We start from the raw sequence: 17,546 nt of genomic DNA on the forward strand, positions 1-17,546 counted from the left end.
ATTGCAAACATTCATCTCCCAAGAGACACTGGATTTCAAACGTTGACTCTCTGCTCACAGAAGCTGCCAGACCTGCTAAATTTCTCTAGCCTCCTCTTTTTTTGTTGGAAAGGGTCTGTCTCAAAGTCAAGCCACTGGAAAATGTCAGGATCCGTTTTCCCATCATACTATCTTCCCTCGCCCCTCCAAGCCCAAAGGGTCACGGTTACAATCTCCGAGGAATTACCATCAACAAACATCCTTAATGTCATCAGAACCTAACGGGAACAATCTGGGACACGATGTTTTATACCAAATCACAGTTAATTAAAAAAAAGTTCTTTCATGGGACGTGGGTGTCATTAGGAAGGTTGGCATCAGTTGCCCATTCCTAAATGCACTTGGGAAGATGGTGACTAGCAGCAATTGTTGGCCTAGCCAGCAGCTTCCATATCTGACAAAATCAATTTAAAATATCATGGCTTGTTATTAGGAAAAACTCAAGACACCTTCCCTAATAAACAGCTCCAAATTAATCTCGATCCCCATTCCTTGGTATTTTAAGTGAGAAAAACTATAAACATATTTTGTGTAAATTTGTTTTGATATATTTTATTTGAAAGACAGGATGCAAAATGACACTTTACAAAAAGTAACACTAGATCACAGATAAGTCTTATTTAAATATTACTGTACACTTCACAATAACTGAATTCAAAATGTCAAAGGATAGGTCACAAGAACCAGATACATAATGGTAAATATTTAATAAAATTAGTTTTTAAAAAATGGACCAGCTGCTGTCACAAAAATTGGTTAACATGGACATATTGTTCAAGAGGTCAGAATAAATTAAAAAGGATTTACAATAAATGGACACTGATAAAATTCAATGATGATAAAAGAAGTCAGAAGGGCAACGAGAGCTTAATACTGAGCTCAATCCAGCTGTAACATAGCAACCCAAGAGATGGGCTATTGTAGGTACTATGCTGCATATTCTTCAAGCCAACCTCAGTTATTATCACTCCATTTTTCCTAAGGTGCAGACTTTTACTGTATAATTATACTGCTTACACGTCAACCAGAATGTGAAACAGATCAGCTTTTTGCAAGTTAGGAAGCCAAGACTACACCAGGTCTGCACATAGACACACACACAAACTGACACAATGAATCATGATCATGAGTTAAGAATGCAGACTGAAGTCAATTCATATCTGATGGACACCAGAGCAGCGTGAGGGTCCACAACAGGAGGCTCATTTCTAATCAATCACTGATGGATTTTGTTCCCAGATGGTGGGAGGTCAGCCTATTGTGGGGGAATAATTTTAACCTGTACCATCCTTGGAGAAATCTGGGATAATATGCAACATCGGTTTGACAACCTACCCAATTACACTCCCCATTCAGAGACCGTAGTCAGGTGGGGCATCACTCCAGTCATCCATCAGGTCAGGTAGATTAAAATCATGATCGTCATGATTTGGAGATGCTGGTGTGGGACTGGGGTGTACAAAATTAAAAATTACACAACACCAAGTTATAGTCCAACAGATTTATTTGGAAGCACTAGCTTTCGGAGTGTTTCTCCTTCTGACGAACCGCCTGATCAAGGAGCGGCGCTCCGAAAGCTAGTGCTTCCAAATAAACCTGTCGTTAGATTATAACCTGGTGTTGTGTGATTTTTAACTAAAATCATGAAGTGTTTAAGATATGTAACATTTCAGAGAATGAAACAGTGCACTGGGATCTGCTCAGACAAGGCTTTCCTTAGTCCCAAAGCATTGTGAACAAAGACAGATGAAAGATAAGGCTTGGGAATTTTATTAAAGTCATGAGTGGGGTAATAGTTCAAATGTACTCCCTACTGACAAAAAAAATTTAAAAACCTTTTGTAAGAAAACACAAATGATAAAATAAAGATGTTATAAGCATTTATACAACTGAATTAAACCAGCACCAAAAACAAATTGGATGATTTTAAACAAACCATAAAACCTACTCTACAGCTCAGGAGGACTAGACCCTAAAATTGGGTCCACTGTATTCTATTTTAAACAGGAGGCTGGAATATCCTGGCTCTGCACATTAATAAATAGACAGCTCTTTTCAAGATTTTAACAAACACACTTTTCTACGCTGCAGCAAAACCCATTTTATAAAATTTAACCAAACAGAATTTTGAATATTTGACATATCTGTACATTTAATTGCTGAAATAAACACAGTAAAAGGCTGGGAATACAGGTCAGTGAGAATCTAAAAATAAGACAGTTCAGTATTCCTCATGAAAGGTTCCTTTGGCCACGAGACAAGTCACTTCACATTTACAGAATGTGATTGATCAAATTGTTAACCCCAACATATTCTGCTTTGAACTCAGGGCATTGAAGACATACTGTAAAATGATACATTGAGTTCAATGATTTCATGTATCAATCCACTATTGTATCAATATTTCTTGTTTCACTCTTGTCTTGAGATGTAGGAGTTCTAGAGAGGGGTAGAACTGTCTCTTTCTCGTGATCATTTCATGAAATTTTGGTTTCCAGACTATTAAAGGGAAAACAACCGTTGCAATGTCCAGGATGAGGTGACGGTCTGAAACTGGAGGAAGAGGCGACCCTGTGTTCAGGTCCAAGACTATGAGACAGAGACACTTTCACTCAGTACAAGAGACTTCAGGAGTTTGAGTGGCCATTAGAATTAGAAACGTCTGGAGTCTCTCTGAATCAGTGTTGGGGGTGAAAGGTCAGCAATGACACATTAGAGTCCAGTGCTGATACTTCTGGAAATACAATCCAACAAAACAGTGTGTGTAGTGCAATGACAGCAGAATTCTGATGTGCAATGAATTTGCCCACTGACATCCTCCAATCGATTGCGTCTTCAAAATGAGTCAAGGCAGAGTACACCGAGGTGCAAGTTCATGATAAGCTCACATAAAACTTGTTTAAAGAAAAACAAATGCTTTATGAACCATGAGAGGCGAGATGGTTTACGTGGAGCGGTATTAGAACTTTCTGTTTGTTGGTAGGGCTCCTGCTCTCAGCATGAATCAAACACACATTTCCTCAGGTGAATTGAGACTGAATACATTTCACTCTCTTTTTCAACAATAAACCTGCATTTCAGCTTAATCTGGTACCTAGTCTGGAGGGAGGTTCACCTCCAATCTCTCAGCATTTCACAAGCAGTGTTCTAGCCTCTCAAACCCTGAGCCGTAACTAGCTGCCATTCTATTAACATTCAAACTCTGTGGGTAAGGCCTACAGTGTACTTCCAGCTCCAGCTGCAAGGTACAAAGGAACAATCAATTCTCTCCAAAGACAACTGCCAGATTGTAATTCTCTGTCTATTAAGGCATTCAGTGGGTGTGTTAATCTCACAGTATAGCAATTTGAAGCTACAGCTTTTCACCATTCTGATATCAGAAACTCTGATTATATATTATTTAAATCCCATCCCACACAACTGAATATTTGCCTTGTGAAAAGAATTATAAATTATATTTATAATTAAAAAAGAGAGGGGTCACAGCTGCCTATTGCACTAGCCTCCGCCAGACAGAAGAAAGGAAATTGGGTTCTGAAGTGACGGCTTATTTCACCACTATTCGGCTTCTTTAAACTCTCACATTTTATAACATTTTTAGAACTGCAGAAACTGCTTTCCTTCACAAATTAATGTGCACTTAGTTTTCGAGAATGAAAATTGCAATGGATAATGTTTCAGATTAGCCAGACAGGTCAGTGCCTACACCCCAACCTGGTCCCAAACACCAAGTGACTGTTTCTCCTGGTCCCAGTGGGTCAAGTAGAAATTCAATCCACATCAAATATCAACTTTCTATGAGGCAAAGCATCAGATACTCATTTTAATGATCTCCTTGCTGCCTGAAGGTGCAGACTTACGCTGGCGACTAGATTGTCAATTGGCCTGTGCTGCTTTCTTCATGTCTTACCCAATGCGCGGACGATATTTCCACTAAAAAGGTCGAGAGTGGATCAGACTCACCTCAATCCGTGGAGATTCCAGCAGGGGTGAGGGGGTTTGGCCGATTTCTCACCCTTCAGCACACAGAGCGCTGTGGCACGGAGTACTGACCAAATTGCTGTCCCAGCTAACAGCAGCTGACAGCCCAGAGCATGACCAGGACCTGCTGGAGTTCATTACTCCACACTGCAAACAACTACTAGTGTGGAAACAATGCCAAAGAATTCCATATCTTAATAGAGGCTTCAATTAGCTGTAGTGGTTTAGAAAGATGTAGATTTAAAGACTGAAAAGAATAACATTTTACAAAATGCAAATTTTCTGGTTTTGATGTGAAAAGCTAAGATTTGAAATTTGTAAACAATTTTCATTCCATCTATTTAAGTTAAATACAGTACAATCATGTGCCCTGTGCTGGGGTGGTTACTGTCTGGCAATGGTCAGCTTAAATTGAAAAATATTTCAACCTTAACTCAGCTAAACATACACAGAAATGAATACAGTTAAAAACCAAAAGCAGTGACTAGTTCTTTAATCATTACAAAAATAAGTCTTGTAGCCCATGTGCCATTCTGTAAGTGCTCTCCTTCACTCTGTAGTGTCCAGATATATTCTCTTCCGCCATCATCTCCGAAGTTACAAGTTGGGGCAGTTACACTCTGTCCGTCCGAAATGTATCTTCGATCGTGGGGTCAGCCAGAACCAGATCCGGATCACTGAGCATACTCAGTCCATCTAGGCTAAGTGGTTCGATTTTTAACTCGTCATCCAGTTGGAACTGGCCATCGGTGTCAAAGGTCATGTCTGGGACACCAGCCAGAGCACTGCTGATGTCCTTGGACAGGCTAGGTGGAGAATCCCCTGGGGTGCAACAGAAACGGAATGAAGTGACAAGCTGGTACAGGATTTCACACTAAAATTTACAAACCCACGTCTTTACGGGCTGCTTTCCCTCTCACAGCAATGGTCCTGGCTCTCTGCTGACCTCACTGGTAACTGAAAATGACCACCTTTTTATTCAGGAAGTGGGGACAATGTGGAACTGATGATCACATTGTAAAGGGGAATAACTGAGATGCGTTAAGGGGAAACTATAGAAACACAGAAGGAGAAAGGAATTCAAGATTATGTTAACTTCCTCATCAGTAGGTCAGGGCTGCTTCATCAATACATTCTGAAATATTTAGCCTCCACTGTTCAGTAAGAATTAATAAGCCCGATAAAACCAACTTTCTGTTCCAAAATTGTGGTATCAAAGATATTAGGAGGAATATTCCTTTACCCCCAAAATCCTTCTGTAAAATTCTAATGAACCAAGGCAGTTCCTGGGAACATTCCTGATGTTAATGAGTGGGGAGATGAATTGACAGAAGCAGGCCATTTGGTCTCACTGGTATTTACTATCCCTACAAACCTCTTTCCATCCCTTTTCACTTCATCCTATCAGTATAGCCATTAACTTGAAATATTTGTCTCCTCATTTCTGGCATTTTGTATCTTTATTTCAGACTACCAGAATTTGCAATACTTTGCCTTTAGTTCCGTCAGTGTAGCACCGCTATTCCTTTCTACCATGTACATTTACCTAGCGCGCCCCAGCCAATGTTAGAGATTAGCTGCTCACCTGTTAAGATGATGTTGGGGATATTCCCGGTACAGGTGGTGTATGGCAGGTTGGGTTTCAGGTGAGGTGGGTCTTGTAGATTCCCAGTCAAACCTGCCGAGGAGGCCTGTGAGTAGTGCAGGCCGGGGCCTGGATTACAGAAGCTGTTGCCACTCATTGCTAAGGTGCCGACTGGGTTTTCCAACATGTTAAACTGCTCCAGCTGTGGGAGATGGGGAGGTTGGAATGAGCAGAGCAAATAAAAAGCTTCAGAAATTATACCTTCGTTGTAAGGGAGGGTTGTTACTCACTCTACACAATATATACAGCAGACGTGTCCAATTTAAGGTTTCGAGCTAAACCACCTCAAGCATGACCAACTCAGCTCCACCTGAGCCTGCAGCAGGACTCACTAATTTGGCCTGGTTCAAATTGGGGTACTTTCTCTTCACTAACACATCAATTCTGATTCAGAACACCATGATCGGTCAGCTGTGGCTCAGTGCTTACCAAACTTGCCTCAGAGTCAGAGCACTGTGGGTCGGTGCCCCAATCTGAAGAAAATCTTGGCAGAATGTTCCAGTGCAATATTGAGGGAATGCTACACTGTCAGCGGTGCTGCCATTTGGGTAAGACATTAGATGGAAGATTCATCAGTTCTCTCAGGAGGATGTAAAAGATCCCATGGCATGTGGAAGAGGAGTAGGAAAGTTATCCCTGGTGTCCTGGACAATTCTTATCATTCACCCGATATCACAAAAACTGATCTGATCATTATTCTCCCTGCTGCTTGTGGAAGTTTTCTAGGCACCTGTTGGTTGCTGTTTCCTTACACTATAACAGCAACTACAGTTCAAAGGTACGTCAGAGGCTGTAAAGCATTTTGGGTTCTGGAGACTGTGAGCAGCATGGTTTCAATACACATTTTAATTCTTTATCAATAGATGAAGATATAAACAGAGTCTTGGATAGAGGTAATTAACATATCCAGATCCCTTGAAATAAAGACAAAGCTTGGACAAACCTGACATACAGCACTAAGAAGAAACAAATAAGGACCACTGCATTGCTGTGCAGGAGAAATAAGAATATAAATTTTAATGGAAAATGGAGTCAAGTTGGGAAGGTGGCTTTGGGGAGGGAGACAGAATTTAATTTTTAGTTATTGTTCATTCTTGAGTAATGGTTGATCTCATGTACAAGTCAACCCCTGACCTTTTATAAAAAAGTTTAAACTTTGTGCTTACCAGCTGCTTGATGCAGAGTGACCCTGACAGGGGGAGCACCCCAGTGAAAGGAGCTGCTGAAGTCCATTAAACAAAATCTCTTTGGCTCGGTTTTGCACTGCTGAGGGTTGGGTTGGACTGGACTTACACTCAGCAATTCTGTGAAAGCAAGGCAGTGGGAGAGGGTGGTCCACAATAATATCGGGAGTAAAAGTGGAGCCCCTATATTTAATGTTTGAAACCAAAGTTTTCCCCGAGTATACGTGGTACCTTACACAGGGCGATGAAAGTAGGGGACAGACTTCACAGGGGCAATGAACTCAAGAGGGACGTTTGTCAAAACACATCACTTACATCTTTGGGCTACAGAGGATCTGAAAGGTTCTGAGTTTTGGATCAAACAGGTGGAGTGCAGTGATCCCTCTCACCTTTCCAGTTTCCTCTGTTCACCTCTGGGGGATTGCTGGAGAAAGGCCTTACAGGTGAGCTGGGAGTGGCTTAAAAGGTCACAGAAGTCACAACTAAAGGTCAGGTCATGAGGAAGTCCCTTGGTGTGAGCAGCAGGTGAAGGAAAGTGAGACGGAGTTTCTTCTCTCAGTGAAGGACAGACTATTGAATACATTCATTCAAAGCGGAGTTTGATAGATCTTTGATTTCTAAAGGAATTCAAGGTTGTGTTGATGGAAGGGGGAGTTAAAAAACACAGTCTGATCTTGTTGAGTGGCGGGGCAGGTTTGAGGGGCCAAATGACATCCTCCCCCCATCCTAATTTGAATAACTCCAAGATGCTCTTTGGAATTAATCGAGTGAAAATCTAACAGTGTTTTGCAGCAAACACTGGCCACAGACTGATGGATGAAATCATGAACATCAATATAAACACAACTCAGTGATGGAGACGGCCAATGAAGACTGATAAGATCACATTGTACTCCACTGGATAAAATATTTAGCATACCATAACCCGATCCCATTCTGATATCCCGAGACCGCACGGGATCTCCATAGGTCTGTTGATGGCAAACTTCCATACCTGCTGTGACAACGGCTTTGTGTTTCTGGCAACCAAGTGCTGCCCAAAATATGGATCACTGAGGATGTTTTCCATTGTGTCATTCTGTTAAATAGCAACAAAGTGAAGATAAAGAACAGTGTGTGCATCTAATAATACTGCATCTAATGCACTCCTGTGTTAATTTGCCAAAGTTAATTTGCATAAACAGCCTGAATTTATTTTTAAATATATAGTATTTAGACAATGATAATTCCAACTAATTTTCTTAGCAGCGTACACAGATCTAGGTTAGTTACCACTGTCATTCTGGGTGTTACTTCTGATGCTCATTCTGCGTTCTTCACAAATTCACTACCTAGGCGAAAGTGGGTACTGCAGATACTGGAGATCAGAGTCAAGATGAGAGTGGTGCTGGAAAAGCACAGCAGGTCAGGCAACATCTGAGCAGCAGGAAAGTTAACATTTCAGGCTAAAGCCCTTCATCAGGAATGAATCGGGACTGCTGCGCTTTTCCAGCACCACTCTCATCTAGACACAGGTTCACTACCTGCAAGACCAACCTGATTTTCTTTTCCCTTAATGGATTACAGAGTCCCAAAGTTTGTGCGAAGATTTGTAGCTCGGGTGCTTGTTGTAGTGGTTCTGTTCGCCGAGCTGGAAGTTTTAGTTGCAAACGTTTCGTCCCCTGGCTAGGAGACATCATCAGTGCTGTGGAGCCTCCGGAAGAGACATCAAAGAAGCGCTTCGCAGGAGGCTCCACAGCACTGATGATGTCTCCTAGCCAGGGGACGAAACGTTTGCAACTAAAACTTCCAGCTCGGCGAATGGATTACAGAGTCCATTGTGATAGCTAGGGGTTTATATTAAAGTGCTATCCATGTTTCAGTGACATTCACAGGAGGTGTGTACCCCTATACCCTATGGATAACAATGATTTCCTGCAAACAAAACAGTCATTCTACAATCTATTTAACAGCTGTCTGGTGAAATGATTTCTTTCTGAGAGGCAAGAGTCAGGAACCTGCTTTTGCACTTGTCCAGCAGGGGGCTTAACTGGACCCAATCGCTGGGAGTTGCTGCAGATGGTCTGATTCAACCCTGAATGAGTTCATGGCAGCCAAATCCTCGATAGCACTGACTTCAAGCGGGTGTGAGGAGAGCTCTGAGCTCTTCAGGCATCAGCAGGAATATGACAGGGCAGACACAGAGTGTTTCCACTGGATCGGGGAGTCTCAGGATAAGGGATTTTTCATTTAGGTATGAGGAGGAGGAGAAATTACTTGGGGGTTGTAAATATATTAAAATTCTCTATCCCAGCCAACGGCGAATTTCCATTGTTGAATATATTTAAGACTAAAATAGACAGATCTTTGGTCTCAGGAAAGTGAAGGATCTGGGGAGCAGGCAGGCAGGAAGGGGGAGTTGAAACGGAAGGTCAGCAATGATTGTTTTAAACAGTGGAGCAAGTTTGACAGGTTGTGAGGTCTATTCCTTCTTCATGTTATGTTTAGATTTTAAACATGAGCCAAAGAGATGAGAGTAAAATATTCTAAAAGTGAGCCCACAAATAGGATGTTAATAACGCAGTTTTCAGACTCCCCCATGGCTGTGCTGCCCTTCTCTACCTCATTAACCTCCTCCAGTCTTACAAGATCCCCACACTTCTCTGATACCAGCCTTAGCTGCTTCCCTGCTCTCAGTCACTCCATTGCTGGCTCATACACCTTCAGCTATTTGAGCCCCAATCTCAGAAACACCCTCATTAACCTCTACTGGCCTTGATCCTCCTAAGATGCTGTTCATTTTATATCTTGTAGAGCTTGGAATCTTGTTTCATTCATTACTTGCACCTTCAAAAATCCTTGGAATGTTCTACTCTGTAAATGATGCTATACAAATTCAAGACGTCACTATTCTATCGTTATAAAATGACTTGCAAATTTATTGATTGCACTGAAAAATTTATTTGTTTGTATACTTTTGATAAATAATCTAATGTGCCATTAAACATTTATATCAGCAGAGATTTGATTAAATTAAATGAATAGGCAGAATAGTAGTAAAAACATTTCAAAGGTAGACAAGTGAAACTTAGAACAGAGTATGTTCCAAACAATGAGAAACTAGAAGCTGTGAGGGCCCAGAGAGAGTGAATCATAGAAACCCTACACTGTAGAAGCAGGTCATTCAGCCCATCAACTCCACAATGACTCACTTGACACCATCCCACCCAGACCTACCCCCTACTCTCTCCGTGACCCTGCATTCCCCATGGCTAACCGACACAGCTTGGTTTGGCCATGTTAAATTGCCCATTGTGTCCAGGGGTGTTCAGGTTAGCTGGGTTTGCCATGGGAAATGCAGGATTGTAGAGATAGGGTGGAGGTGGGGATTCTGAGTGGGATGCATCTTCAGAGGATTGGTGTGTACTCAATGGGTTGAATGGCCTGCTTCCACACTGTTGGGATTCTATGGTTAGTCCACATTTGGTGTTATGGGCACCATACACACAATTTATACATATTACAAAATAAATATATTAAAAAAAAGCTGAAGAGAAACAGCAGATTGTATGCCCTATCAAACCTGCTCTACTGTTCAATCTAAGCAGGACTCTCCCTAGACCACAACTTCATTTTCCCAACTGCTCCCCACATCCCCCAATTCCCTGAGAACTGAATATGTGGCTGTCTCTGGTTAACTCTATTCAATGACAGAGCAAGCAGCTCGAGTTTGAGACTTTAATAGACTCACAACCCCCTCCGAGTGAAGTGAGTTCTCCTCATCTTGAGACTGTGCCCCCTGTTTCCGATTTCCCAAGGAGCAGACCTACTCTCTCAGGCAGACCGATCTGATCAGTTCCCAGGCTACTCAATGTTTGATCCAATGACTGTACACTTACAGTGGGAGAGTGCAGTTCGATTGCTGATTGCTGAGAGAGGTGATGAAGAGGAGACACTGGTGACTGTCCCTGTGGGTGCTGCACTTTGTGTTGAGTTTGGTGCAGTTGTTGATAGAGGGGATAAGGCGGTAGGTGTTCCATGGTCATGTTACTTGTATCCAAGGCAACCCCCTGTGAACCAAAAGGGAGAATTAGATTATGTTGAGAGCGGAATCGACTGCCTTCTCTCCTCGTCCCTGGTTGGGCAAGCTATACACAGCAGCTCAAACAAAAAAAAAGCATCAGCCCTGAACACGTGCATCATGTTTTGTTATTTCTGGTTCTGAACATTTGTTTTCCTCCCAAACTGCAGCTCTTTTAAACGGGAACAATGTATTTTGCCACATCCCCTGTCCAGCTGGGAGCTCACTGTCGAGACAGGCCTGTTCAGCGTTCCCGATCCAGCACAGCACCAGAAAACCGGGGCCTCCCTGCTCAACAGTTCACAGAAGAAGAAACTGCAAGGAAAGTGGCAACAGCAAAGCAGCATTTAAATCTTGCACAGTTTAAGTATGATCCACGTGGCTTTTCATCTGAATGCCCTGTCTGTTGGGTGGAAATTGGCTGCACTGCATATAGAACATAGAAAAATACAGTGCAGTACAGGCCCTTCGGCCCTCGATGTTGCGCCGATCCAAGCCCACCTAACCTACACTAGCCCACTATCCTCCATATGTGAAAATGTGTTGCTGGTTAAAGCACAGCAGGTTAGGCGGCATCCAAGGAATAGGAAATTCGACGTTTCGGGATGAAGGGCTTATGCCCGAAACGTCGAATTTCCTATTCCTTGTTTGCTGCCTAACCTGCTGTGCTTTAACCAGCAACACATTTTCAACTGTGATCTCCAGCATCTGCAGACCTCATTTTTTACCCGACACTATCCTCCATATGCCTATCCAATGCCCGTTTAAATGCCCATAAAGAGGGAGAGTCCGCCACTGCTACTGGCAGGGCATTCCATGAACTCACAACTCGCTGAGTAAAGAATCTACCCCTAACATCTGTCCTATACCTACCACCCCTTCATTTAAAGCTATGCCCCCTCATAATAGCTGACTCCATACGTGGAAAAAGGTTCTCATTGTCAACCCTATCTAAACCCATAGTCATCTTGTACACAAGATGTTTACATTATACCAAGTTCCACCAAACGGCCAATGAAACTTGCTGCACAGAACCGGTTTCCTGGCTACACCTCCATTTTACCAACTGCTCCTGCAAAGTGTGTCTACATTTGTTCAGAGTTTGGTATAAGCAGCGACTGGCTCTGATGGTCAAGGCTAAATTAACAAAAACGGGCTCTGCTTAGATACGTGGTGCTGACTAGTTTAATGCCTGCTAGTTATCAGCAGCAGGAAGCCTGTTTTAACTTTAATTCTTCCATGACATATAGGTCACTGGTTTGGCCAGCATTTATTGACCATTCCTAATGAGTTAACAGTGAACCACATTACTGTGGGTCTGGAGTCACACGTAGGACAGACCAGGTAACAATGACAGATTTTCTTCCCTAAAGGACGTAAATGAACTAGATGGATTTTTCTGACAACTGACAGTGGTTTCATTTGACTGTCACTTCCAGATTTTTATCGAATTCAAGTTCCACTATTTGCCATGATGAGATTTAAACTCAGGCTCCAACAACATTATCTGAGTCTCTGGATTAATAATCTAATGGTAATACCGCAAGAGCCATCGCTTCCCAGGGCACTGAGTTCAGTGAAACGATACCGACTCCTGCTGCCAAGATCAGGCAACCTGGCACAGACTCATGAACTGATCCATTCTGGTCTATGAGACTTTAACAATATACCAAAGCTGCTCCGTTATCACTAAAAGGGAAGCAAAGTAATGTAACTGCATCCCTCCCGGCCACCGGGAACCCACTTAAGGACCTTCCATCACACGTACTTGTGCTATCGAAGACAACGTTGGTGACATGGTTGGTGAGAACGGTTTACTCATGGACCTTCGAGGCTCCATCCCTGGTGAGAGTGTTAGTGGACTGACCGGTGTCTGCCGTCGGCGTGGTGAACTCTTCAAGGCGGTTGGGATGGACGGGTTGCTTAGCGATGACCGTAGTGAGGAGTGGATGGAAGGGTTGCTGAGGGAGTGATTGTTTAAAGGAGACTGCAGCATGGAGTTGCTGAGTGAAGCCTGTATTGATGGGTTACTCAGAGAGCTGTGCAAAGATGTGGACAAACCTAGAAAAATAGAGAGAAGAAAGAAATCACAAACGGAAATGTTCTTGATGGTAATGCCAGGAGAAAGTGAGGACTGCAGATGCTGGGGATCAAAGTTGAAGAGTCTGGCGCTGGAAAAGCACAGCAGGTCAGGCAGCATCCGAGGAGCAGGGGAAATCGACATTTCGGGCATAAGCCCTTCATTCCTGATGCTGTGTTTTTCCAGCACCACACTCTTTGATTGATGATAACTCCATCCACATGTGGAATGCGTTACCTGGGTGGGAAGTGGGAACAATTCCATACCAACTTTCAAAAGGGAAGTGCGTAAACATTTATGAAGAAACATTCCGTAGGGTTTTAGGGAAAGATTGGTAGAGCAGCAGGTTTAATTGGAAAGATCTATCAAAAGACATAGGCCCAATGGGCTGATTGGCCTTCTCCAGTGCACTGTAATTCTATCAATTTCAATAAATATAGTTACACAAGACCAAGGCATCTACATTAACTCATCAGTGACTTGGTAAACGTATTGTCAACGTATAATTAAACTGTACACACTCGAAGGTTTCAGCTGACTCCTCAGTATGTGTTGAATTAACTGCCAAGAGAGGTATGGATCATCCATTTCACCATTCGGGAGCTCCCAATGGGAGGGCAATGGGAAATCTCCCAGGGTTCCTACCTCAATGCTGGGTAATGCGGGTTTGTGGTCCTCAGGCAGGGCTGTGATATCTTCCACAGTCATAGTCTCTCACTCACAGAGCTCAGGTGAGGTTTTAAACATGCAGGTTCAGTTGGCAGTTAGGAAGGCAAATGCAATGTTAGCATTCACTTCAAGAGGGCTAGAATACAACAGCAGGGATGTACTGAGGGTCTATAAGACACTGGTTAAACCGCACTGGGGATATTGTGAATAGTTTTTGGCCCGTATCTAAGGAAAGATGTGCTGGCTTTGGAGGGGATCCAGATGAGGTTTTCAAGAATGATCCCAATGATGAAAGGCTTAACAGGAGAGGTGGCTGAGGACTCTGGATCTATACAGTGTGGAGTTTAGAAGGATGAGGAGGGGATCTAATTAAAGCTTACAGACTACTGAGACACCTGGACAGTGTGGGCGTGGAGAAGATCTTTCTGCTAGGACAAAGTAGGATCTGAGGGCACAGCCTTAGAGTGAAAGAACGACTCTTTAGAATTGAGCTGAGGAGGAATTTCTTCAGTGAATCTATGGAACTCATTGCTGCAGTAGGCTGTGAAGGCCACGTCATTGAGTGCATTTAGGACAGAGCTAGATAAGGGGATCAAGGGTTAAGGGAGAAGGCAGGAGAATAAGGTTGAGAAACTTTTCAGCCATGATTGAATGGCAGAGCAGACTGGATGGGCCAAATGGCCTAATTCTGCTCCTATATCCTATGGTGTTACAGGTTGCAAAGTATAATTGATGTTCTTCACAAAATGGTGAGGAGTTAAGTTACTCAATTCCAGGTGGACAGCAATGCTGATCTCCTGCATCTCCTTCAATGTGTCGTCAGTTTCCAGGAGTTGCTGGATACATTTTGTGATCCCAGGACTAACTTTGTCCTGCTCCCAAACTCCAGAGGCCTGGGGGCGACACACAGGCCTGGGGGCAATAATGATTGGAGAAATGTTCTGCTGGCTGAGCTACTGGGAATTTATCTGCCACATCTTCATACTTTTGTGATACAGTTTTACTTGATAGCAAATCCCTATTCATACACCAACCTGACTCACGACCCATAAGAAAAACAACGAAAAATGGCCATTAAAGCTGAGTCAAATCAAAGCTGCACAAATCACTCCCTCACCTTGAGAGTTGCTGATGCCCAGGTGTGTCATGGTAGCAGCCAGGTTGCTGGTACTGCTGCCTCCACTGATATTGGGGAAGCTGCTGTCTTCAGGGTCCAGAGGGGTTGGCAGAGGTGACGGGAAGTGAAGGTTTGTGAGGTCTGGCAGGGAGCCTCCTGTGTTTAGTGACCCTTGAAAATGTGACAATCCGACATTCTGCTCTGGGGATGGATAGATACTTGAAGGAGGGAATCAGAACAATCAAATAAAAAGCCAGCACTTTTTTCTGAAATTATTTGTGAAAGCACTTTGTATACAAACTAATTTTCCCATCAACTTCCTGTAGCAACAATTTCATCGGCTATTTTTCAAATAGCAAGATACCAAAGACAAATGAGCAGTTAATTTGTTTTTGCTTCAGGTAGCACTTCAGTCCATGATGCAGTATGACATTATGGTGTTAGCCTTGATTTTACATACAACCCACAGAACATGGCTTGAATTTGTAATCTGTTGGAATACAGGTTAATACAAAAACACTCAAAACAGATATTATAATAAAACCCAGTTTAAAAATAAATATGGTACCGACACAATTGTCTTTTGAAAATGTAATGGTTTTACTGAATATTGTGGAAAGGTTTGTCTTGGAATCAGTGACAGGCCAGTCATTCTGTGGCAACATGAGACTGTTTCACCAGTGCAGCTTCCCACATGTTATGGTGCCACTGGTTCATGACATTTCCACGTGGAATTCAGGTAATAGGTGTCAAGCAGGTTCCTAATGAGCCTCAGGTATGTTGCCCCAGTGGTCACATTTGGGAGGGATATTGGGTCAGGATTTCATATCAAGACTGATGCAATATCCCATTTCACTGCAAAGCACGACACATGTAAATGCAGAAAAGTCCCATAGTTATTCACTTATCACTGAATTGTTTCCGTGTAGCAGCTGTGTCTGCATCAGGTTGCTGAGCATTTTAAACTTGGTGCAAATCTCCTGTCTTTTCCCCAACCTCTGCGCTGTTTTGAGTTAAATAATCACCCAGTGCATTCTTCAATTGAACCTTGCTTCGGTGGCTCAGTGGTTAGCACTGCTGCCTCACAGCACAGAGACCTGGGTTTGGATCCACCCTCGGGCTTGTGTGGGGTTTACACATTCTCTCAGTGTCTGCATGGGTTTCCTCCCAGCGCTCCGGTTTCCTCCCGCAGTCCAACGACGTGCAGGTTAGGATTGGCCATGCTAAATGGCCCAGAGATGAGTATGCCTAGTGGACTGCTATGGGAATGCAGGGTTACAAGGATAGGGGTTCTGGGTGGGATGCTTGTGTAGACTTTGGCTGAATGAGCTGCTTCCCCGCTGTAAGGATTCTATGTTTCCAACATCCTCTCAGACAGTCCATTCTGGAGCATAATTATTTGCCACTTGATAGATTTTTCTACCTCACATTTGCTTCTTGTGGAAAACACTTGAAGAGCAGTGTCCTCTGCTTTACAGCTGTTTGGTGGGTGGGAACATTATCAAATCTCCTCTGAGCCTTTTCTTTTCCAAGGAAACCAGTCCCAAATTTGTCAACCTTTCTTTGTCTCTGAGGGGTCTCATCCGTAGAGCTATTCTTGTAAATCACTTCTGCACTCTCGCCAATGTATTCCCATCCTTCCTCAGGTGTGATACTCAGCACTGCACATCACACTCCAGGTGAAATTCAACCAGTGTCTGATACAAGTTCATCATAACATCTCCGCTCCTGCAACCTATGCCCTTATTAATGAAGCTTCGAATACTGATTAGCTTTCCCATCAGTTCTCTCTGCTTGTCCTATCACCTTTAATGACTCTCATGCTCCTGCATACCCTTCAGAAGCACACCCTTTTTATGCTCTCTCATACACTTTCTGCTTCACCTGGCACCTACATGCCCACTCCACCAACTTGTCAATGTCATTCTGAGGCTCTGCTGTGTGCTCCTCTCTATTTGTAACGTTGCAAAGTTTTGTGCTGTCTGCAAACTTTGAAACTGTCCCCCGCAAACTGAAGTCTAGACCTTTTACATACATCAGGAGAAGGAAGAGTCCTAATACTGACCCCTTCCATCAGTAGCTAGCTATTCTGATCTGGAAGAAGTGTGGGTCAGGAAAGGCAACAAGACCAACCCAAGGAGTTCAAATCCACTCACCTGATGCCAGGGACTTCGCAAGACTTGGGACGTGACAGCAGTGACTGAACCTGAGGAATAGAGCAAGCAAAATAAAAATCCCTCTCAAACTTGATACTGAAGCTCTGTGAGGTGAGCTTCACCAGGTCAACCTATCAGCCATAGTGGAGAAGGAACTAACATCAGCCCTTCAAAAAAGGCAAGGGAGAAAGGAGTCCTCACTGCTTCAGTCATCAATGAAGAAAGCAGCATGCACCTTAGATCCTTGGTTTACATACAACTTGGTTTAGAGCTCCTTTATTAATCTGCTCTATTGTATAGAAAATAATGCTGGACAAAGCTGGTGTCAGAAACAGCAACAAGACAGGTTAAGCGGTAAATTAAAACACATACACACATTAGCAAAAATCTGAATAAGGTCAGAAACACAGCAGGCCAGTTTGCATCGGCAGTAAGCGGAGACCAATATTCCTCTGTGTCTGTAGGTTTCACACATTTTTTTGTGACTTTTTAAGTTTGGAAGTCTTTAAAAAATGTAATGTTTTGCACTGATTGCTAAAACTATCTGCAAACAAGTGGTTTCTGCTTTCGTCCTAAACACTTCTCTTCCATGCAATGTTCCCAAGAGCAAAGTTC

At 43.0% G+C, this 17,546-nt stretch overlaps 1 protein-coding gene across 3 annotated transcripts in view; it reads right to left on the bottom strand.

Annotated features, from left to right (window-relative positions):
- Nucleotides 1-575: 575 nt before the first annotated feature.
- crtc3 (CREB regulated transcription coactivator 3) overlaps nt 576-17,546 on the bottom strand; it is an 89,918-nt gene continuing 72,947 nt past the window's right edge. For 2 of the 3 annotated variants that reach the window (XM_060853535.1, XM_060853534.1), the window contains 7 exons: nt 16,932-16,981; nt 14,776-14,993; nt 12,678-12,970; nt 10,728-10,898; nt 7,769-7,927; nt 5,606-5,807; nt 576-4,842 (listed from right to left, as the gene is read on the bottom strand). In XM_060853535.1, coding sequence (XP_060709518.1) covers nt 4,634-4,842; nt 5,606-5,807; nt 7,769-7,927; nt 10,728-10,898; nt 12,678-12,970; nt 14,776-14,993; nt 16,932-16,981 — 1,302 coding nt within the window. In that variant the 3' untranslated portion in view covers nt 576-4,633. The remainder of the gene's footprint in view (nt 4,843-5,605; nt 5,808-7,768; nt 7,928-10,727; nt 10,899-12,677; nt 12,971-14,775; nt 14,994-16,931; nt 16,982-17,546) is intronic. The other variant, XM_060853536.1, reaches the window with a different exon arrangement.

Source organism: Hemiscyllium ocellatum, chromosome 42 (genome assembly GCF_020745735.1).
Source record: "Hemiscyllium ocellatum isolate sHemOce1 chromosome 42, sHemOce1.pat.X.cur, whole genome shotgun sequence".
Classification (NCBI taxonomy): Eukaryota; Metazoa; Chordata; class Chondrichthyes; order Orectolobiformes; family Hemiscylliidae; genus Hemiscyllium; species Hemiscyllium ocellatum.